General features: G+C 43.8%; 1 protein-coding gene across 9 annotated transcripts in view; it reads left to right on the top strand.

Moving 5' to 3' along the window:
- PKP4 (plakophilin 4) overlaps positions 1–18851 on the top strand; it is a 245229-nt gene that overhangs the window by 220813 nt on the left and 5565 nt on the right. For all 9 annotated transcript variants that reach the window (XM_004743897.3, XM_004743898.3, XM_045066796.1 and 6 more), the window contains exons 13-19: positions 2543–2660; positions 4414–4605; positions 4805–4978; positions 8994–9144; positions 12429–12624; positions 16495–16579; positions 16703–16820. In XM_004743897.3, coding sequence (XP_004743954.1) covers positions 2543–2660; positions 4414–4605; positions 4805–4978; positions 8994–9144; positions 12429–12624; positions 16495–16579; positions 16703–16820 — 1034 coding nt within the window. The remainder of the gene's footprint in view (positions 1–2542; positions 2661–4413; positions 4606–4804; positions 4979–8993; positions 9145–12428; positions 12625–16494; positions 16580–16702; positions 16821–18851) is intronic.

The following is an 18851-nucleotide window of genomic DNA, read 5'->3' as shown; positions in this document are numbered from 1 at the left end:
ACGTGAAACTCATAAGGGCTCCTTTAAGTGTGGACAGGCGTGCTTATTGTTTACCGTTAATACTCATCAGCTCAGCTTCTACCCAGTGTCCCAAGCGTGCAGTGCTCTGGGAACTTGAAGCAGAAGCCTTGGGACAGAGTGGCGTGGTGACTCTGAGAGGCAGCCTGGCCTCCCGCCCCACTCTGAGCCTCGTTCTCCTCATCTTTAGAATAGGCATTAAAATACCATCTCACATTTGTGAAGAAGCAGCTCATATAAAGTGCTTAGTGTAGTGGCTGACACACAGTGGGCACTAGCTAACATTTAAGCATCCCTATAACAGCTTGAAAGATGGGGAGGGAGCCTGAGTTGCTACTCTGAGGCAGCACTGTTATGACAAGTGACTGTCAGCCGCCTTGCTGTGGGTGGATGACAAGAGTCAGGATCCTGGGAAACAGGCCAGCTCCCTAACTCAGATGCCTGCATCAGAGGGCAGATTATATTACCTCCCGATGGTCTGTGGAAGGAACGTTTTATCCTTTCTCTGCTCCTGGATCCAGGGAGGCTGTGATCACTCCTTGGCCAGCCTGCCGGCTTCCCAGAGACAGGACACAGCAGTCCAGTTCCCACGGGGGCTCCAGGCTATAACCATTTTTGGTGCACACCCCCCGTGTGAAATCAGTGATGAACAAGACAGGTCCCTGCTTTGAGAGAACCATATTCTATTGAAAACAAACAAGAAAATAACAGTAGGTACCATGGTGATGTAAGAGTCATTAGGAGATTATTTTCATGGTCAGGTGCCCCTCACAAGAGGTGAAGTTAAAGTCTAGATCAGAAATCCCACCAGGAGCTGCTCATTGGAGGATGGGGTGGGGTCAGGAGGAGGCGTGTTCTTAGCAAAGGGAACAGGTAATAGAAGGGCTCGAGCTTAATGGGTGAGGCACAGAGTGGTACCAGATTATGTAAGATTTTTGAAATCAGAGGAAGGAGTTTACAGTTTATTCCAGATGTCTCAGCAAACTGTCAGAGGGTTTTAATCTCGGAAGTAGCGGGACTGGATCCTGGCTTCAGTGTGAAGACCGAACAAGGGCAGCAGTAGGCTGCTGAGTCTGTTGCAGCAATCCAGGCAGACCACGACAGTGGCCTAGACCAGGTGCTGGGGCAAGACAGGAAATAGGGGGTATTTTTGTGGAGGGAGAGCTAATACCTAAATCTTTGGCTGGATCAACTGGGAGCACAGGAAGAAGAAAGGGTGGAGAGATGAGCTATTGAGAGTTTTGAGATGTCTGATTAGCTCTCCACGTGGTGACGCCAGGAAAACAGTTGGATAAAGGAGCCTGGAGTTTTACAGAGCGGCCAGCCTAAAGGTAAATGTTTGGGAGTCTTGCCTGGGCCTGCAGGTTGGCTTAAAGCCAAGGGACAGAAGGAGAACACCCATGAGAATGTAAAGATAAAGACAAGAAGGGACCAAGGTGGTCCTGGGCACTCCAGAGGGACCCACCAGCAGAAGAGACAGAAGGAAAGGCAGCAAGATGGGAGGAAAACTAAAGCGGTCGAGTCCCAGGGGCTTGTAAAGGAATGTAAGACGGCAGCTGTTGAGTGCTGCTGAGAAGTGACACAAGATAAGAGCAGAGAAGGGATCATGGGTGACACTCTCTGGCCCCAGAAAAATACAGATGAAAAATCATTCCAAAACCCCCTTATTTGGCCTAAGTTTTTACAAAATCTCAGACTTAGCCTAGAACTCTTGTTAATAAGATATAAAATTGATTCCTTAAAATTTGGTGTCAATTCATTAAGGCAAACTGATATCAAAAGTTTCAGTATGGGGGCCCCTGGCTGGCTCAGTTGGTACAGCTTGCAACTCTGGATCTCAGGATTGGGAGTTCATTCCTACACTGGGTGTAGAGATTATTTTAAAAATAAAATCTTTAAAAAGAAAAAAGTTTTAATATGGATGAGACCTAAAACAATTTTCAGGGCTTTTTATATTTGGGAAAAAATGAGGGAAATTGTACCATAAGCAAATGTCCATATTTAATATGAATGGTTATACAAGAAATGACATTTCATCTGTCCATTCAGGAAGGATTTATGACCACCTATCACAGGCAAAACATTGTAATAGATGCAGGGACTGCCAGTCGTGGTGGCCCAGAGCAGAGCATGTCTAGAAATAACAACCATGGTTAACAGACACTGCAGGCCCTTTGCTAATTCTTTTATAAGGAGCGTTGCTTCCTCACACGACCCTGTGAGGTGGTCAGTATTATTCTCCCCTTTTTACATATGAGGAAGCTGAGGAGGATGGACCTCAAAACCATTTTTAAGAGGTTAAAAAGTGCTTTATCATAGGAGGGATACAGAGTTTCAGATGGCCCTGCTCCCTTCTGTTTGAGTGGATAATGAGGGGTTAGTCACTGGGAGTTCTCAGGGTCTCCTCACACGGGATCTACATGGCTGCTCTCGGTCGTCCGGCCCCTCAGACCATCCGGTAAGGCTCCATGGCTAAGGAGTGAGTTGTTCATCTCAGCAGCTTCCATGTGTCTCTGCCATTCAGGAACCTCAGCTCCGCAGGGGAGGAAGCCAGGAAGCAAATGCGCTCCTGTGAGGGGCTGGTGGACTCGCTGCTGTATGTGATCCACACGTGTGTGAACACCTCCGATTACGACAGCAAGGTCAGTGCTGGCTGGCCACGTGAGGGGCGCGATGGCAGGTGACAATAGCTGCCTGACGCTGCTCTTGCATGCCACTGTTCTTTCTGGAATTCTTGACCCTTTCGTACTCATTACACTATACTCCAGATTAAGCGGGGGGCGGGGGTTCTCTTAAAATTACAAATTAACAGAGACATAACAATTTAAGAAAATAGCCTTAAAAACCATTAAAACTGAGTAACTCCGTATGGCCAAGGACTAAGCATAGGATGGCGGGGTCCTGACTTTCTTTATGGTGGTCTTGAGCTAACCTTCACTGTGATTGCCCCTGCTGCTGTTGCCTCCAGTCATGTGCCCTATGGCTAGAATCTGATCCATCTGTATTTGAGTATCTACTGAATAAACGTTCCTAGTCGAGGTGCTGTAACCCACCAGCCTCTCTGCCTTTCTAGCCCCAGTGCAGGCCATAGCCCCCCACCCCACACCCACTTGGATACCCTTCTCTACACATCTCCAGTCATACCCTTTCATCCCTCCCTCTGTTGCCATGCTGGTTAGTTTGTTCCCAGTAGGTGCCCCTTCTGCTCCCCTCCTGTTTTCCCCATCCTTGCCCCAGCACAGAGCCTTCTACTACTCATTTTTTTAGCTGTGACAACCACCTAGGATCTGCCCCAGGAGCAGGGGCTGAGGAAGGTGGCAAGAAACAGGAAGGAGGGGGCGCCTGGGTGGCTCAGTGGGTTAAGCCGCTGCCTTCAGCTCAGGTCATGATCTCAGGGTCCTGGGATCGGGTCCCGCATCAGGTTCTCTGCTCCGCAGGGAGCCTGCTTCCCTCTCTCTCTCTGCCTGCCTCTCTGTCTGCTTGTGATCTCTCTCTCTGTCAAATAAATAAATAAAATATTAAAAAAAAAAAAAAGAAAAGAAATAGGAAGGAGGGACTAAAGGTGTCAGGATTTCCAAGGTAGGCCAGATACTTGCTTTTCAGGACAGGCTAGATGAGAGGCCAGAAGTAAGCCTTGTGTCATAAATGTGGCTCTGAGAGAGAAAAGAACGATGAGTGATAGGCTCAGGGAGAAGATAGGGGAAGAGTTCAAAGTGATGGCCAGACTTTTGTTTGAACCTCATTGAACCAGAAGATCTGTAGATGAAGTTGAGAGGAGTAAGCAAGTGGAAGGAGAGCTTCCTGGGAAAGGGGTGAGCTTGGCTTTAGGTGCTCTCAATGAAGTGACAGCCCTGCAGTCAGAGGTGTGATACAGACCTTAAGAAGCAAAAGACCACATACAGAAGGCAGAATGGCACAAAGAGATCATAGAACTTTCCGAAGAGGGAAGGGAGAGTTCGGAGACGGATGGAAAGGCCAAAGACAAGACTTGGGGGGAGGGCCTTCTCCAGAGATGGGGTTGCTCACACCTCTTGTCATGGGGAAGACTTCTAGTGGCAGGAAGGAGTGAGGTTCTGGCAACTTAGGTGCCTCTCTGCCCCTGCAGCAACCCCGAAGCAGAAACGCTGGGCATTTTCTCTTCCAGAGCCTTGCACATTTTAATCAGCCCAAAATCAGATCCACAGACATAGTAGGGACAGCTCTGCACTCTGTCATTTGGGTATCCCACAAAAATTATAGAATCATCATTCTTTCCCTAGATTGTTTCAGGTTCCCATAAGTGAAAAAGCAGTCTTCTCAGATTCTACATTTACTTAAGCTCACTGCTGCTCAGTACAGAAGCGTTTGCAGCAATGTGCTACGATGGTTTTAATTATACGCCGTGTTGGTTTGCAGACTGTGGAGAACTGCGTGTGCACCCTGAGGAACCTGTCCTATCGGCTGGAACTGGAGGTCCCGCAGGCCCGGCTGCTGGGGCTGAGTGAGCTGGATGACTTACTAGGAAAAGAGTCTCCCAGCAAGGACTCGGAGCCAAGCTGCTGGGGGAAGAAAAAGAAAAAGAAAAAGAGAACGCCACAAGAGGATCAAGTTAGCATTTTATTTGACATGAAACTCTAAAGTTTCATTTTTCTAGGAGTAAGAAATCACATATTTGGCAAGAAAAGAAAATTTCTCATTATACAGTTTTTCTACCTAACTATAGCTGAATCCAGCAGAGAGGAATGTTGTCAAGTATGGGAGATTGTGTTCATTTGCTTCCATTTCATGTGTGCTCTTTGTTTTTCAGTGGGATGGAGTTGGTCCTATCCCAGGACTGTCAAAGTCCCCCAAAGGGGTTGAGATGCTGTGGCATCCATCTGTGGTAAAACCATATCTGACTCTTCTAGCAGAAAGTTCCAACCCAGCCACCTTGGAAGGCTCTGCCGGATCTCTCCAGAACCTCTCTGCCGGAAACTGGAAGGTACGATGTCCTCCAGGGGTCCCCACTTCTTTCTATCTGTACAGCCAGACCAACAATGACAGTGAAAGGGACACAGTTATTAGGGCAAAAAGGGGAGAGGGGCGATTGCAGTTGGCTCTAGGCTCAAAGATGAATGTGGCATAGCCCTCCCTGTACAAACTGAAAGCTCGCAGGAAGAAAGTACAGATCAAGTCGGTATAGTGTAGAATATGAGTACTGTAAGGTCTCAAAAATGGACATCTAACCTAGCCTGGCAGGTGAGAGAAAGGCAAAGAGGGGAGACCAGAAGTACGGAAGGTTTCCTGGAGAGATGGTGCTGCCCCAGTGGAATCTTTCAAAATGAACAGAAGCCAGCCAGCAGAGTCTGAGGTTGAGGGTGTAGAGGCAGTGATCCAGAGAAAGGGACAAAAGAAAGGCCTTGAGGTGAGAAAAGGACAGCATGGTGGAGACTGCAAGATGGGGGCCGGGCATCAAGGACAGCACAGGCGTGGCCCAGGTTGGATCCAGGCATTGGAGATAGGCCTGGCAGCCAAGCAGCAAGAGCTGAGATTTGACCTGCAAAACAGAAGGGCCACTAAAAGGAGTCAAGCAGACAGGTGATGCAGATGTGGATACTCTTGGGTCCCTCTGCCACAGTACAGAAGGTGAATTCAAAGAAGAGGAAAGTAGAGACTAGGATTCGGTGCTAAACGTGCCAGAGGCCTAAGTTAGAGCTGAGCTAGGGCAGCACTTGCAGGGGAAAGGGACCCCTCTTCCTCTCTCACACGCTTACAGAACATACATGTGTGGCAAAAGTTACCGTGTCTCCTTAAAGGTGTGTAACTTCTTTATGAAAACTGAAAGTGGTTTCCTACTGTTACCACTATAAGAGGTTCTCAAAACTTTATAAACATCATCTACCAGTTTCCCAGACAATCCTTTTCTGAAATATTTTCAGCCTCTAAACACTACTTGACAAGTGTATTTTTTTTGTTTCCAGTTTTTATTTAAATTTTAGTTAACACATAGTGTAATGTTGGTTTTAGGAGTAGAATTTAGTGATTCATCACTCACAACACCCAGTAATCATCCCAGCAGGTGTTGATCGTAATGCCCAGCCCTCCACCTCCACTCCAGAAACCCTCAGTTTGTTCTTTATAGTTGAGAGTCTCTTATGGTTTGCCTACCTCCCTTTTTTTATCCTTCCCCAATGTTCCTGTTTTTTTTTTAATTCCACATGTGACTGAAATCATATGGTATTTGTCTTTCACTGACTGACTTATTTCACTTAGCATAATGTATTCTAATTCTATCCACGTCATTGCAAATGGTAAGATTTCACTCCTTATGGCTGAGTAATATTCCATTGTGGTATGTGTGTATGTATATATGTATATAGAGATACACATCTATATATACACCACAGCTTTTTAATCTAGTCATCAGTCGATGGACATTTGGGCTCTTTCCATAGTTTGGCTATGCTGATAATGCTGCTATAAGTATCGGGGCACATGTGCCCCTTTGAGTCACTATTTTATGTCCTTCGGGTAAATACCTAGTAGTGTAATTGCTATCATAGGATAGCTCTATTTTAAACTTTTTGAGGAACCTCCATACTGTTATTCAGAGTGCCTGCACCAGTTTGCATTCCCACCAACAGTATAGGTTCCCCTTTCTCCACATCCTCACCAATATCTATTGTTTCCTGTGATGTTAATTTTAGCCATTCTGACAGGTGTGAGGTGGTATCTCATCATGGTTTTGATTTGTATTTCCCTAATGATGAATGAGGTTGCATATCTTTTCATAGTCTGTTGGCCATTTGGAAAAATGTCTATTCATGTCCTCTGCCCATTCTTAACTGGATTATTTGGTTTTGGGGATGTTGAGTTCGATAAGTTGTTTATAGATTTTAAATACTGACCCTTTATCAGAGACATCATTTGCAAATACCTTCTCCCATTCCGTAGGTTGCCTCTGAGTTTTCTGACAAGGGTATTTTAGTAGAGTTTTTATAATGCTTGTTTTTGGCTTCTTCCTTCACCACCACCTCCCAAAGGGGGAATCTTTTGGCCACTGTATTATCCATGAGAGTGAAAAGCATCGGTCAAGCTAGGTGTGGTTTGTTTCATGCAGTCACCTGCTATAATGAATGCATACAAGTTATTTATGGCCTGGTGCTAAGCCAGCATGGTCATTTTGTTATTGTTGCTCTTAAGTAACATGCTAATAGCTCAGCATCTAAGTGCTGGCTCTGGAGTCAGATGCCTTGGTTTTGAATCCTGGCCCTTCCACTTAATAGCTAGGGGCCTTGTACTTTCCATCCTCAATTTCTTCATCTGTAAAATGGAGATAATACCATGAGGTGGTATACTTCATGAGGTGGTTGTAAGAGTTAAATGAGATAATAAATATGAAGGGCCTAGGACAGTGTATAGCACATAAGTATTTATAAATATTTATGTTGGTGACCCAGTGTTCACATCCAGTTTCTTGTAACCCAAGAGATACATTTGATGACAATAAAAAAGACAGTAATTGACAGAGATGAGATTTGGGTTGTGTTTAATTTCACCTCTTGAGTCATTTAGTGAATGAAAGTTAGATGGCTAGCTCATTTAAAATATAAATACTATATTACAATCATTTCAAAAGTATCTAAAATAATAAATCAAAATATTAGAGCCTCATTAAGAAAACAAGATAGTCATAACCACAGATGTTATCAAGTCAGAAGCTATTTTGGGAGTGATGAAAACTGTAGTGTCCCCAGAGGGAAACACTCGGCTGGGCTGGGCTGGGCTGGGCTGGCTGGGCTGGGCTGGGCTAGGTGGTCTCCGGATGAGAAGGGTATTGGCTCTGTCCTTGGAGATTTCAGAGAGAGGTTGAGAAAGCTGCCTGGATGCTTTACTCTATAGCAAGTCATGTATTCCATTTCCTTCCCCTCACCGCTCCACCGTAGATTTCATTTGATTTAGAAAATAGAAGTATTTTTTTCATATGAAGAATGTTAATAGGATCTTTGAAATGCATTTTTCCTCTTACTTGTATTATTAAAGTAATCTATTCTGTTGGTATTCAAGAAACTGAGTGGTCAACCGTATATTTTAATGTTCAAAATAGTACAAAAGGCTGGCCGATCTTTGTCCTCCTATCTTGACCACAGCAGGAAGGTATTAGATGTTTTATGAGCAACATTTTTCAATTATCCTAAATTTTGAAAAACAGTATGCATTGGTAAAAAATGTCAATAAAAACTCAAAACAAGATTAAGGACCCAATTTTCAAATGCTACTTTTTTTTTTAATATCCCTGATGACTTAGCTAGCATTCATTTCCAATTCAAATAGTATACACGTTGACTCGCTGAACAGACTTGCCTCATAGCCACAAAAAGAATTTCTTGACTATGAATTAAAAAAAGCAGCAAACTAATCTTGCATAAGAAAGCATTTTGCACACAAATATACTTTTTCACCAGTCTGTATGAATTATGATGCTTGATGTTTCTGGAGAATTCTTTTCTTCTGAGGCAAGGGCTTTTTTTCAGTCAATCTCTTTGAAAGGTTACTGAACTCTAAATATTGTTGCAGAGAACACAGGAAAAGAATGTACTGGTGGAGACAGGTTCTCCTGTCATGTGCACTGATCAGCTACCATCTCTGCCATCCTATTTATAGCCTCTGGACCTGGCATGGGGCCAATTGCAGAGAAGACCCAAGATCTTTCCTTAATCATGTTTATGTATCTGAGATAGAAAGCAATCACTGCCTTCTCTTTCTGCACAAAAATATATGGCAGATGGTGGTTTGAGATTTTTAGGCTTCAGGATTTCTTTTTAAATCAGTCCTCCTTGCCTGTCTTTATCTCTAACTATAGCTTTTTCTTTACTGACACCACAGATTTAATCTCTGATTGAAAAGAAAACATTTAATCTATTAGTTTATCTTCTGGAAACATCTTTTTTAGGTGACAGTAACATCTGAGAGTTGAACTGTGTTTTATACTACTGTTGCCTTGTTTTACTCATTAGTTTGCAGCATATATACGGGCAGCTGTCCGCAAAGAAAAAGGGCTCCCCATCCTTGTAGAACTGCTGAGAATGGATAATGATAGAGTTGTTTCTTCGGTGGCAACTGCCTTGAGGAATATGGCGCTAGATGTTCGCAACAAGGAGCTCATAGGTATGTTCTGGTAACAAGGTAAGTTATAAAGAAAAAGTAACTACATTTATAAAACTACCAGTGCCTGGGTGGCTCAGTCAGCCATCAAGACTGAGATCAAGTCTTGATCTCAGCTCAGGACTTGATCTTAGGGTCATGAGTTCAAGCCCCATGTTGGGCTCCACACTGCATGTGGAGCCTACTTAAAAAATAACAATAACCAAAAAAACCTTTTCTTTTGATTTATAAAAATACAACATTTAAAATGATCAGTAACTGAGTTCTACTCTCTGTTTTCCTGGCATATCTGTGTACCCTTTGTGCTATCTATCCTTTGTGACCATTCCTTTTCAGCAGGAGGCAAGCTCATTAATTAAACATTGATCAGGGAAGGAAAATTTTCAAAAAAGATGGCAATTTCAGTTACACGTTACTACATTGCTTGATTTGGTGTCTCTGTTTCCCAAGAGAGATTCATTTCCTGAGCAAAAAGAGAAGTTAATTCTCACTTCTGATTTCTGAGACTTATATCTGCTAATTTACCAACACTACCATGTTCTAAATTTTAAAAATAACATAAATGGTTTGTAGCTTTTCTCTCTCAGATTTGTTTAAGTGTACATGCTAAGACAGAACCACTGTCCCAAGGCCATTTCCACACCAGAGCAGGGTCAGGACAAGGCTAAAGCAAGGGAGGCACATAGGGTATAAAATGGTAGGAGGCACCCATCCTCAGAGCTGTCCAAATGTAGGGCTGGCACTTGCATGAACCTGACACTGAGCACGTCTTCAAGTTTGACACCCTCGGCAGCTTAGCATGCTTGCCTCCAAGGCCATTGCCACACTCTCAAGCAGAGTGTAGGGTAAAGATCAGAGACTCTCTAGTTGACCTCAAGTTGAACCCCAGATCTGCTTCTCATTGGCTGTGTCCTGTGAGTGAGCCCACTCAGCTTCAAGTCTTTCATCTAAATTTGAAAACTCTTCCTTAACTCTGTGTCTGAAAGGGAGCTGACCACCTTGCTGTCCTTACCATGGGTTTGCTGTGCAACTCAAACAAGAGAATGAAGCAGCTCCTTAGAAAACGCTCCCCGCCAGTCCCACAGCTGAGGACAGGCCAGGAGAGAGGAAGGGGAGGGATTTGACAGGATCTTATTTGGAATAGTGAATAGGTATTGAACTCGTTAAAATATGCCTGCCCAGGGTCGGGGGCAGGGGGAGACTAAGAACAAGGGCCGTAATATTTACTTTAAAGAGGATTCACTGTGGCACCTTACATGAAAGCACTTACACAGGGCCTGGCAGAATTGCTATTTTAGATTATCACCTAGATTAACCTGCTCTTAACACACCATTCCTTTGAGCCAAATTGTCCCCCATGGAGAGAAAAGCAGCCTCTTCCACACCCTTCATACAGTCCAGCTGGTGCCTGTTGCCAGTACACAAACCAGAACTCTTAGTTCCTGCACTTCCTTGAGAGAAATCCTTTAGGTCCCTAAAGAGATTTTGTTTTGTTTTGTTTTTTAAGTTATTTAAAAATCTATAGTGTTTGAATTTCTTATAAGAAGCACATATAGTTAGGGAATTCCTGATGCTAAAAAAGAAAGGGTTGACAATATGTGATGACATATGGCCTATCATTCCACAGCTGGAAGGGGACACAGAGGTGCAGAGATTTGGGCCCGCACCACTGAGGGCCAGGACCTCTGGGAAAGATGAAAGTGTATGAGAGTCTTGGCTTCTCTCAGTGCAACCCTGTGTTTTCTGTGAAGGTCCTGACGCTCTTGTAAACTTTCACGAGCATTTTCTCTCGCCAGCTATGAGCATATTTTTACCCAACTGGAGCACTCTTAAATGGTTTCATGAATGACTTTCTTGGTTCTCTATAAAGTTCCCTTCTTTCCTGAGGTCTAAGCCCCTCCCAGATTCAGTATTCGACTGTAATTCACTCAGTACTTCTGTTCCTAAGAACCATCCCCTTCTTCATCCCTTTTACTCTCTGTTCATGTCCATCACCAGCGATGGACTTTCTCTTCAGAACCATTTTTCACAAGGAAACAAAGTTTTGTCACTCTACAAAAATTACTGCATATACTCGACTTGAGTTGGACCAACCCAGCTATCCAGAGCTGCAGGCTCCAAGGGGACCACCAGCCTCACTCACAGACAGAGTGAGCTGCCTTACGCCAATCTCAGGGAGCAGCTTAAAGTTGTGCCTTAGCAAAATGACGCATTGTGTGTCATGGACATTTTGGGTTTTCTTGAGTATTCAAAATCACCAATGCTAACTTCCATCTGTTCTGAAAACCACATTTATCTTCTGGCTTATAATGTCAACATTGTTTTTCTGCTATTCACAACAGTGTTCACTGTGAGTAAGCCAGAGCCTTCCCTTTGAAATGCTGTAAATTATGCAGTGTGTAGTCAGGGCCTGTCTTCTACTGCTTACCATTGTAATATAAATAGGACTTTAATAAAACACCATTTTGTATCCACTCAATTATTAGCATGGGGAAAAAAAAACTAAGAAAATATTTACTTGAGTTTTAGTTCATTTCTTCTGTGTGTCGTGCAATTATTCTAGTTAGACAGTAATTGACATTGAACAAGCTAGAGATATTTTGGTTTTGGATAGAAGAGAAACTGAGTATCTATAAAGAAATGCTTCAATAGCTAAGGGGCTCCCCGGCCCTGTCCTGTCAAGAATTCTGTTATCCCTACCAGATAATGTAGCCGTCGTTTTAATTCCAAATGTCACTTGTGTCTTGTTAAAAGAAACAATCAGCTGGTATTTACATTCAACTTGATAAAAATGTGTAATGGTACCCAGCTCACACTTAAAAACCCAGAGAGATAAAATGGAAAGTATTGTGTGGGAGCTTTACTTGTTCCAGCTTTAAAACTTATTCAAAGGTAACTCTTCAAAAGCTTTAAGAAGAAGTTAAGGTATTTTTGATACATAGGAATTCAATTGAGAATAAAACTATTACCATTTCTTTATTTCTGTTAATGAAAATAGTTGAACTAAAGCAACTTGATTGGTATACCCAATTTTATACACTGATTTACATTTTCTTGCAGTGGCTTGCTGTAATGTTTTATACACCAATCATTTCGTCAAGTGTCACTGTAATAAACATTAACTTCCCCCCTTCGGTTATAGTATTTGTCACTTTCTATTTTGCCATGTTATTATCTTCTGAGGTTCTGTTTTTCAGAGAGAATACACTGTCAGGATCTTTCAATAGCAACAATAACAAAACCCTCGCACCTTCTGAAAGTGGAATGAAATCTTTTGCATTTGGCAGGTAAATATGCCATGCGAGACCTGGTCAACCGGCTTCCTGGCGGCACTGGCCCCAGTGTGCTGTCCGATGAGACCATGGCGGCCATCTGCTGTGCTCTGCACGAGGTCACCAGCAAAAACATGGAGAACGCCAAAGCCCTGGCCGACTCAGGAGGAATAGAGAAGCTGGTGAACATAACCAAGGGAAGAGGAGACAGGCAAGTGCAAGGAGATGAGGAACGAGGCTCTTCTTCCTCAGATTGTCCTGTGATAAGGGCCTTTGAGAAGGAAATTGCTATTGGAAAGGATTTATTTCTGCATTTCTTACAGTCTCCACCAATGAAAACCTGTTTTGCAGAGAAGGGGCATTTGCAGCCATGTGGCCCCTTTTCTGATATTTACTTGGTTCTAACATCCCTATATTCGTTTTGTCTCAAGCCATGTTTGCCTTTGCTGACCCTGGAAGAATCAGAAATGCTATGATGAGGAATATCTGAGGGCACCTTCCCTCTCACCTTTGACTACCCGGGCTCTAGGGCCTGTTGTGCAAGAACATCTTATTGAATCCTCAGTTCTGGGACTGAGGTGCCAGTCACCTGACACTCCCAGGTGCCCAAAAAGGATTAAAATTACTGCTCTGCATCAGGGCCTGCTGTGTGGCCTCAGGATGTGCCCAGGGCTGGGATCATACATTTCCCTTTGCTTCTGGGTGATACCTAATTGATGAAGCAGCAGAAGAAGGGATTAGGGAATTGGTGGCAAAAATAGAAGGTTTTCGGTTTTGGTTTGTTGGTTGGTTTTTTGGTTTGGGGTTTTATTTTTTTATTTTTTTGTGGGACTTTTTTTTTTTTTTTGGTCACAGAGCTATAGCAGTTTATAGCAGTTGACTATAAATTTGCCTTAGTATCAGATCAAAGAATCCTTCAAGGAAGTGGGATATAGGGCTGTTCAAAGCCTTCTCAATACACAGGACAACAGCCACCTAATCCATAAAATGGCACCTGTCGCCCCATTCTCCACCCCCTCCCCCTGCTCTGTTCTCCTTCACAGCACTGATGAACCCTTGCCTGATATGTTATTTAGTGTTTTCTCTAAAGGCCTCTGACTCCCCGAGTAGCAGGGACTTTGTCTTTTCTTCACTGCTGTACCCTCTACATGTAGAACAAAACCTGACCTATGAGAGATGCTCGGTCAGTATTTATTACTTGGCTGAGTGACAGTGCTGAAACTCACATTATTTGCCTAATCTTTTAGTTTATACTTTTGTAGGAATTTCTAAAATAGAAGAATAATGTAGCAAGACAAGTTCTCGTTCCCCACAAGTCACACCTATCAACATTAACCACATTTCCTTTCAGTCCTTTTTTCTTCTGTATCTTTTTAATCTCATTAGTAATAAATGCACACACACCTTTTTATTTCAGAGGAAATGAAATGTTACAGATAAAGCTAAGGTAATCATAATCACTTCTTGTGCTCTTAAAATTTCATTAAAGGGCCTTCATTTGTGAAAGGCGTAAGAAGAAGCTAGAGAGATTCTGAACTGGTGCCAGAACCTTTGTATATTTAAAAAAAAAAAAAAAAAACCCTCATCCAGTGTAATCTCTTTTCAAAACAAGAGACTCAGAAAGTCCTGGATCAGCTCAGGTTGGCCTCTGAACACACGCTGATCTTCGATTAGGAGTCATTCACCAAGTTCACTGCCCACCTGCTATGTACTACAGCAGCAAGATCACACAACAACCCCTACCCCATGGTAGCTTACGTTCCTGGGGGACATAGATGAAGTACCAGTGAGTAAGAAACATCACCTGTCAGATGCAGATGGAGCAAATAATAAAATCAGGAAAGGTGGTAAGAAGGAAGGGAAGGACCTCACGTGTGGTGGACAGTGGAAAGCTAGTGGGAACAGAGCAAGTCAGGAGGAGCTGGGGGGAGGAAACGTAACCAGAAATATAGGACCCTTTGGGTCAGCGTAAGGACTTAGATTTACTCTGTGGAAAACTGAAAGCCACTGGAGACTGTTCAGCAGTGGAGGGACATGGTCTGACTTCCCTTAAAGGGGTCACTGTGACTTGACAAATCTTCCCTTCTACCAAGTAGAGACTAATGATGTCAACAATTGTAGCGGTGAAGAAGCCGTTGATTCTGACATGGTTGAAAGAGTCCATGGAATTTGCTGAGGGATCAGATGAGCATCAGGAGAGGAGGAAAATGTCAAAGACCCCAAGGTCTTTGGCAAAAAAGACAATGTGATGAAATTGCAGTCACCAAAGTGAAGCAGCCTGCAGAAGCAGATTTTTTAGGGAAGACCAGGTGTTTCTTTTGGACAAGTGACATTTGAGACCTCTATTAGATATCCATGTATGGTCAGCAGTAGAATATACTTGAGTTCAGGATAGATGTCCAAGCCACATATATAAATTTGGGAGTCAGTATATAAATGGCATATTTAGAAAAGTGAAATAGGCTAAGATGAATAAGGAAGAAAAATGTAGATGGAGAACCAAAGAGGTTTCAGGGCTCATAGCTAGAGGCCAAGGAGCCAGCAAAAGATCTCAAGAATGAGGAACCAGAGCATACAGAAGAGGGTGTGCAGGAAGCCGAGGGAGGAGGTGTGTCAAGGGTGAGCACATGTCAGGTGCTCCTACTCAGCCAGGGAGGATGAGGACTGAGACTTGTCCAGTTGAACACTACTGAAGTCACACATTTCCGAGAAGATGAGAAATTGGAGGAGCAGAATTAGAGTTATGAAAATATGTAACTCTTCTTTTTTAAAGAAATAGAAAATTTAGAATAGCTTTGAGGGGGTGGTCTGAACTGGTTCTAGCCTTGACTCAATGAGGAACATTGATAAGGAGTCTTAGAGGGGCACCTAGGTGGCTCAGTGAGTTAAAGCCTCTGCCTTCGGCTCAGGTCATGATCCCAGGATCCTGGGATTGAGCCCCACAGCGGGCTCTCTGCTCAGCGGGGAGCCTGCTTCCTCCTCTCTCTCTCTTTCTGCCTGCCTCTCTGCCTACTTGTAATCTCTGTCAAATAAATAAATCTTTTAAAAGAGGTGTGGGGAGTCTTGGATGGGAGGTGGTAGTGGAGATGGATGCAGAAATGCCCAACCTCTAGGAACAGACTGTGCCACCCCTGAACTTGGCAATACTCTGTCCTTGCTGAAGCCCTTGGAATCACTGCAACCCATATCCTGTTGTTTGGAGCAGAGAGCATACTTCCAGTCTGCTCACCTTGCTACTCCTCCCTTTCATGAGAGTTTAACTGAGAAGATAAGGAGAGGAAATCAGATTTTAGATCCTGTAATACACACTTGAAGTCAAATTTTTAGTGCGGAAATGAATTCTCAAGAAGTATTCCATTATCCTTCCAGCTGACTCCCCAAGCACTGATCCACCCCCTGGTGTGGTGTCTGGAGCCTGTGTTGAGGCAGGAAGCTACACTTCCCGCTGAGGCCACTGAGTTAGGGGAACAGCTCCCGAGGTGAAAAGCAGTGACTCATGGCCAGCAGTGCTTGAACAAAAGGCCAATATTCAGCAAATGTCTTCAGAGAGGAGAATTTACAACCAACCCTGTTTTCCACATTGAACATTAGGGCACAGGTGTACATTTGTTAATGTAGAGGCACAAATGATAAGGCAATGCAGGTGTTTATATAAAGCCCTATTTATGGGAAAACAGATTAACTCGGAGGGTCCTCTGACCCTCAGGTTTCGTGGTCATGGTTGCTTTCATCCCAAAGCACCAGCAAGGTCAGCTCCTTGGGAGATACAAGGGGAGGCTAGGGGCTGACACCCGAAAGAGGCCCCCAGCTCAGAGAGTCACTGCTTATCCCAGTCACAGCCTCTCACCACAGACTTGACTGCTTGAGAGCCTCACTTCAGTCCTTGCCACCCTGGCTGGCCCTGAACTTGCCCAGCTCCCAGGTACACCGGATCCCTTGGTTATGTTTTCCAGCAGCGGCCCCTGTGCCCTCTGGTCCTTGGAGAGATGGCCTCTTGGCCGCTGTTTTGCAGCCTGAATCTCTGCAAGTGAGCCTGAGGCTGTGCCGCCCACGTTCATTAACATCTTCGCTGTCTCCTTAGATCATCTCTGAAAGTGGTGAAGGCAGCAGCCCAGGTCTTGAATACATTATGGCAATATCGGGACCTCCGGAGCATTTATAAAAAGGTAACTTACAAGAATAGCTCTGGCATAATTAGCATTCATCAGAGCACACATTCATAGTCATTTATTGTAATGAAATGTCATTATTCATTTTGAGAGGTTTCTTTTTCTCTTTTAACTCCACAGGATGGGTGGAATCAGAACCATTTTATTACACCTGTGTCAACGTTAGAGCGAGACCGATTCAAATCACATCCTTCCTTGTCTACCACCAACCAACAGATGTCACCCATCATTCAGTCAGGTCAGTAGGCAAACTCCACTCCTTCGCGGGAACATTTGTGTGACAGATGTCATTTTCCAGCCAAAGAAGACTGAACGTAGACTATTAAGCCTGTCACCTCCAAACACTTAGGAGGTGTATTTGCTTTTCAATCCAAGAGCCTTCTTTGGGAATTACATGCCACTGGAAACCACAGACCCACTTTCCTCCTTCCATTTTAAGTTTATGCAAGTTTACACGTAAATGTATCCCGAGGCCCTCTCCCCCATTTCCCCCAAGGTTCTGCTTCACTAGGTTTGAGAAGGGGCTGGGGACTCCATGTTTGACAGGCTGGCCAGATGATGTGGATGCTGGAGTGGAGGAGTAGACTTGGAGAACCACTAGTTACACTTGAAAACAGCTGCCCTACCTGCCCACTGGCCATACGTTTAGAATCTCCTCCAAAGTGATCTTTTAGTTTTCTTGGTGAGAACTCTTAGAAACAGAGTCCTTTAGACATGATCTTCATACCAGCATTTGGGGGAGCCACAATCTTCTGCACCTTCCTCCTTCCCAGTTAAACCTCCATCCCCTGGCTGTATTCCAGGACTGCCTTCCCACCCACCCCCAGATCCAGGGCTGATGGCAACAGGCCCTACAGGTGGGTTTGCAGGAATTCCCTTTGAAGTGTAAATTGGGAATCTTGGCAACCGTACTACCTACTTCTTAGTGCCTAATTTAGTAGAAAGAATGTTCTGAGACTCAGACTGGAGGGGAGAAGGGGTTGTTATTTTTTTTAAGATTTGAGAGAGAGAGGGGGGGGGGAGAAAGTTGGGCTGGGGTTAGAGTTAGAGGGAGAACTGGGACTCCATCCCCAGGACACTAAGATCATGACCTGAGCCAAAGGCAGAGGCTTAACCACCCAGGAGCCCCCAGACTGTTTTTTATATATAAGGGCAGAATATTACTGCCAAGCCAAGTTCTATAAATTTAATTCCTAACTAAATGAAATAGGAAAAGAAATAAGTACCTTTTTTATTTGGCTTTAAATCCCCCATTCTGACATATAAATATTATCTGTTGTATTCAACTGTGCTACTGCTGGCAGTCTTATTTCTCATGTGGACAAATGTGACCAAAAAGACAAATATAGGACTGGCGGTTCTTGCCACATAATTGGACATCTCCACTTGTATGAGGAATTTTTTTTTTTTTAAATCATCTGTGCCTGCTGTGTATGGTGTATATTTTTATCTTAGTTTTTAAATTTTGAGTTGTTTTCTTCAAAGAGACTTACGCTTGGTTTTTGACATCCTTGCTGAGCTCCCAGGTGTAGCCTGAGGCTGTCTTCTTTTACAAAAAAGCTCAGAATCCTTTAGGAACTTAGAAATAGGGGTGTCAGGGGAAACAAGAGATTTGGCTGCTTAACAAAAGGCATATGTAGTATAGGCAAAAGAATAATTTCAGACTGATGAGGGCGTAGTTACTAAGCAATGAACCTATTTTGAGGACCTCATATGTACACACTGGACAGTGCTGATGAGCCCGTCCAAGTTCCTAGGTACCTGTTTGGATTCTGTTTCAGAGGTAAGATATAATTCATACTTGTTGCTCCAATTATTCTAAGGGCTAATCCTCCTATCTCTCAGCACTAACCTGATGCCTTGCTAATGTACTTGTGGGAAGTAGGTGGGCACGTTCTTTGTCCTCTTACCTTCCAGAAAGTAAGCAAGGTGAGTAGCACACAGACACTGCCTGTGCACACCCACCTTTGTTGAACACACAGTAACCCTGTGTCAGTGAAGGGACCTTTTAGAGAAAATATTTCAGTGTCAGTCTGCCTCTGAAAGCATCAAGGCCTGCAGAACCCCTGGCTGCAAGGCTTGGGGGTGGGGGGCATCTGCTTTCCAGTGGGTCAAGTGAGCAAGTGACCACTTTTATTTAGAATTAACTTCCGTGCAAGCCAGAGGACTTTTTAATGAGAAAAAAATAGTGTGATGCTTTCCTTCTGTGCAGAAATGTTCAAAAGGAGACCTATGGGTAGATACTTATTATTAAATGTTTGGCTCTAAC

The sequence above is a fragment of the Mustela putorius genome, unplaced genomic scaffold (genome assembly GCF_011764305.1).
Source record: "Mustela putorius furo isolate JIRA1106 unplaced genomic scaffold, ASM1176430v1.1 tig00003869_pilon_pilon_pilon, whole genome shotgun sequence".
Classification (NCBI taxonomy): domain Eukaryota; kingdom Metazoa; phylum Chordata; class Mammalia; order Carnivora; family Mustelidae; genus Mustela; species Mustela putorius.
Note: the sequence above shows the minus strand (reverse complement) of the source record. Positions and strands in the feature narration are given on the sequence as shown.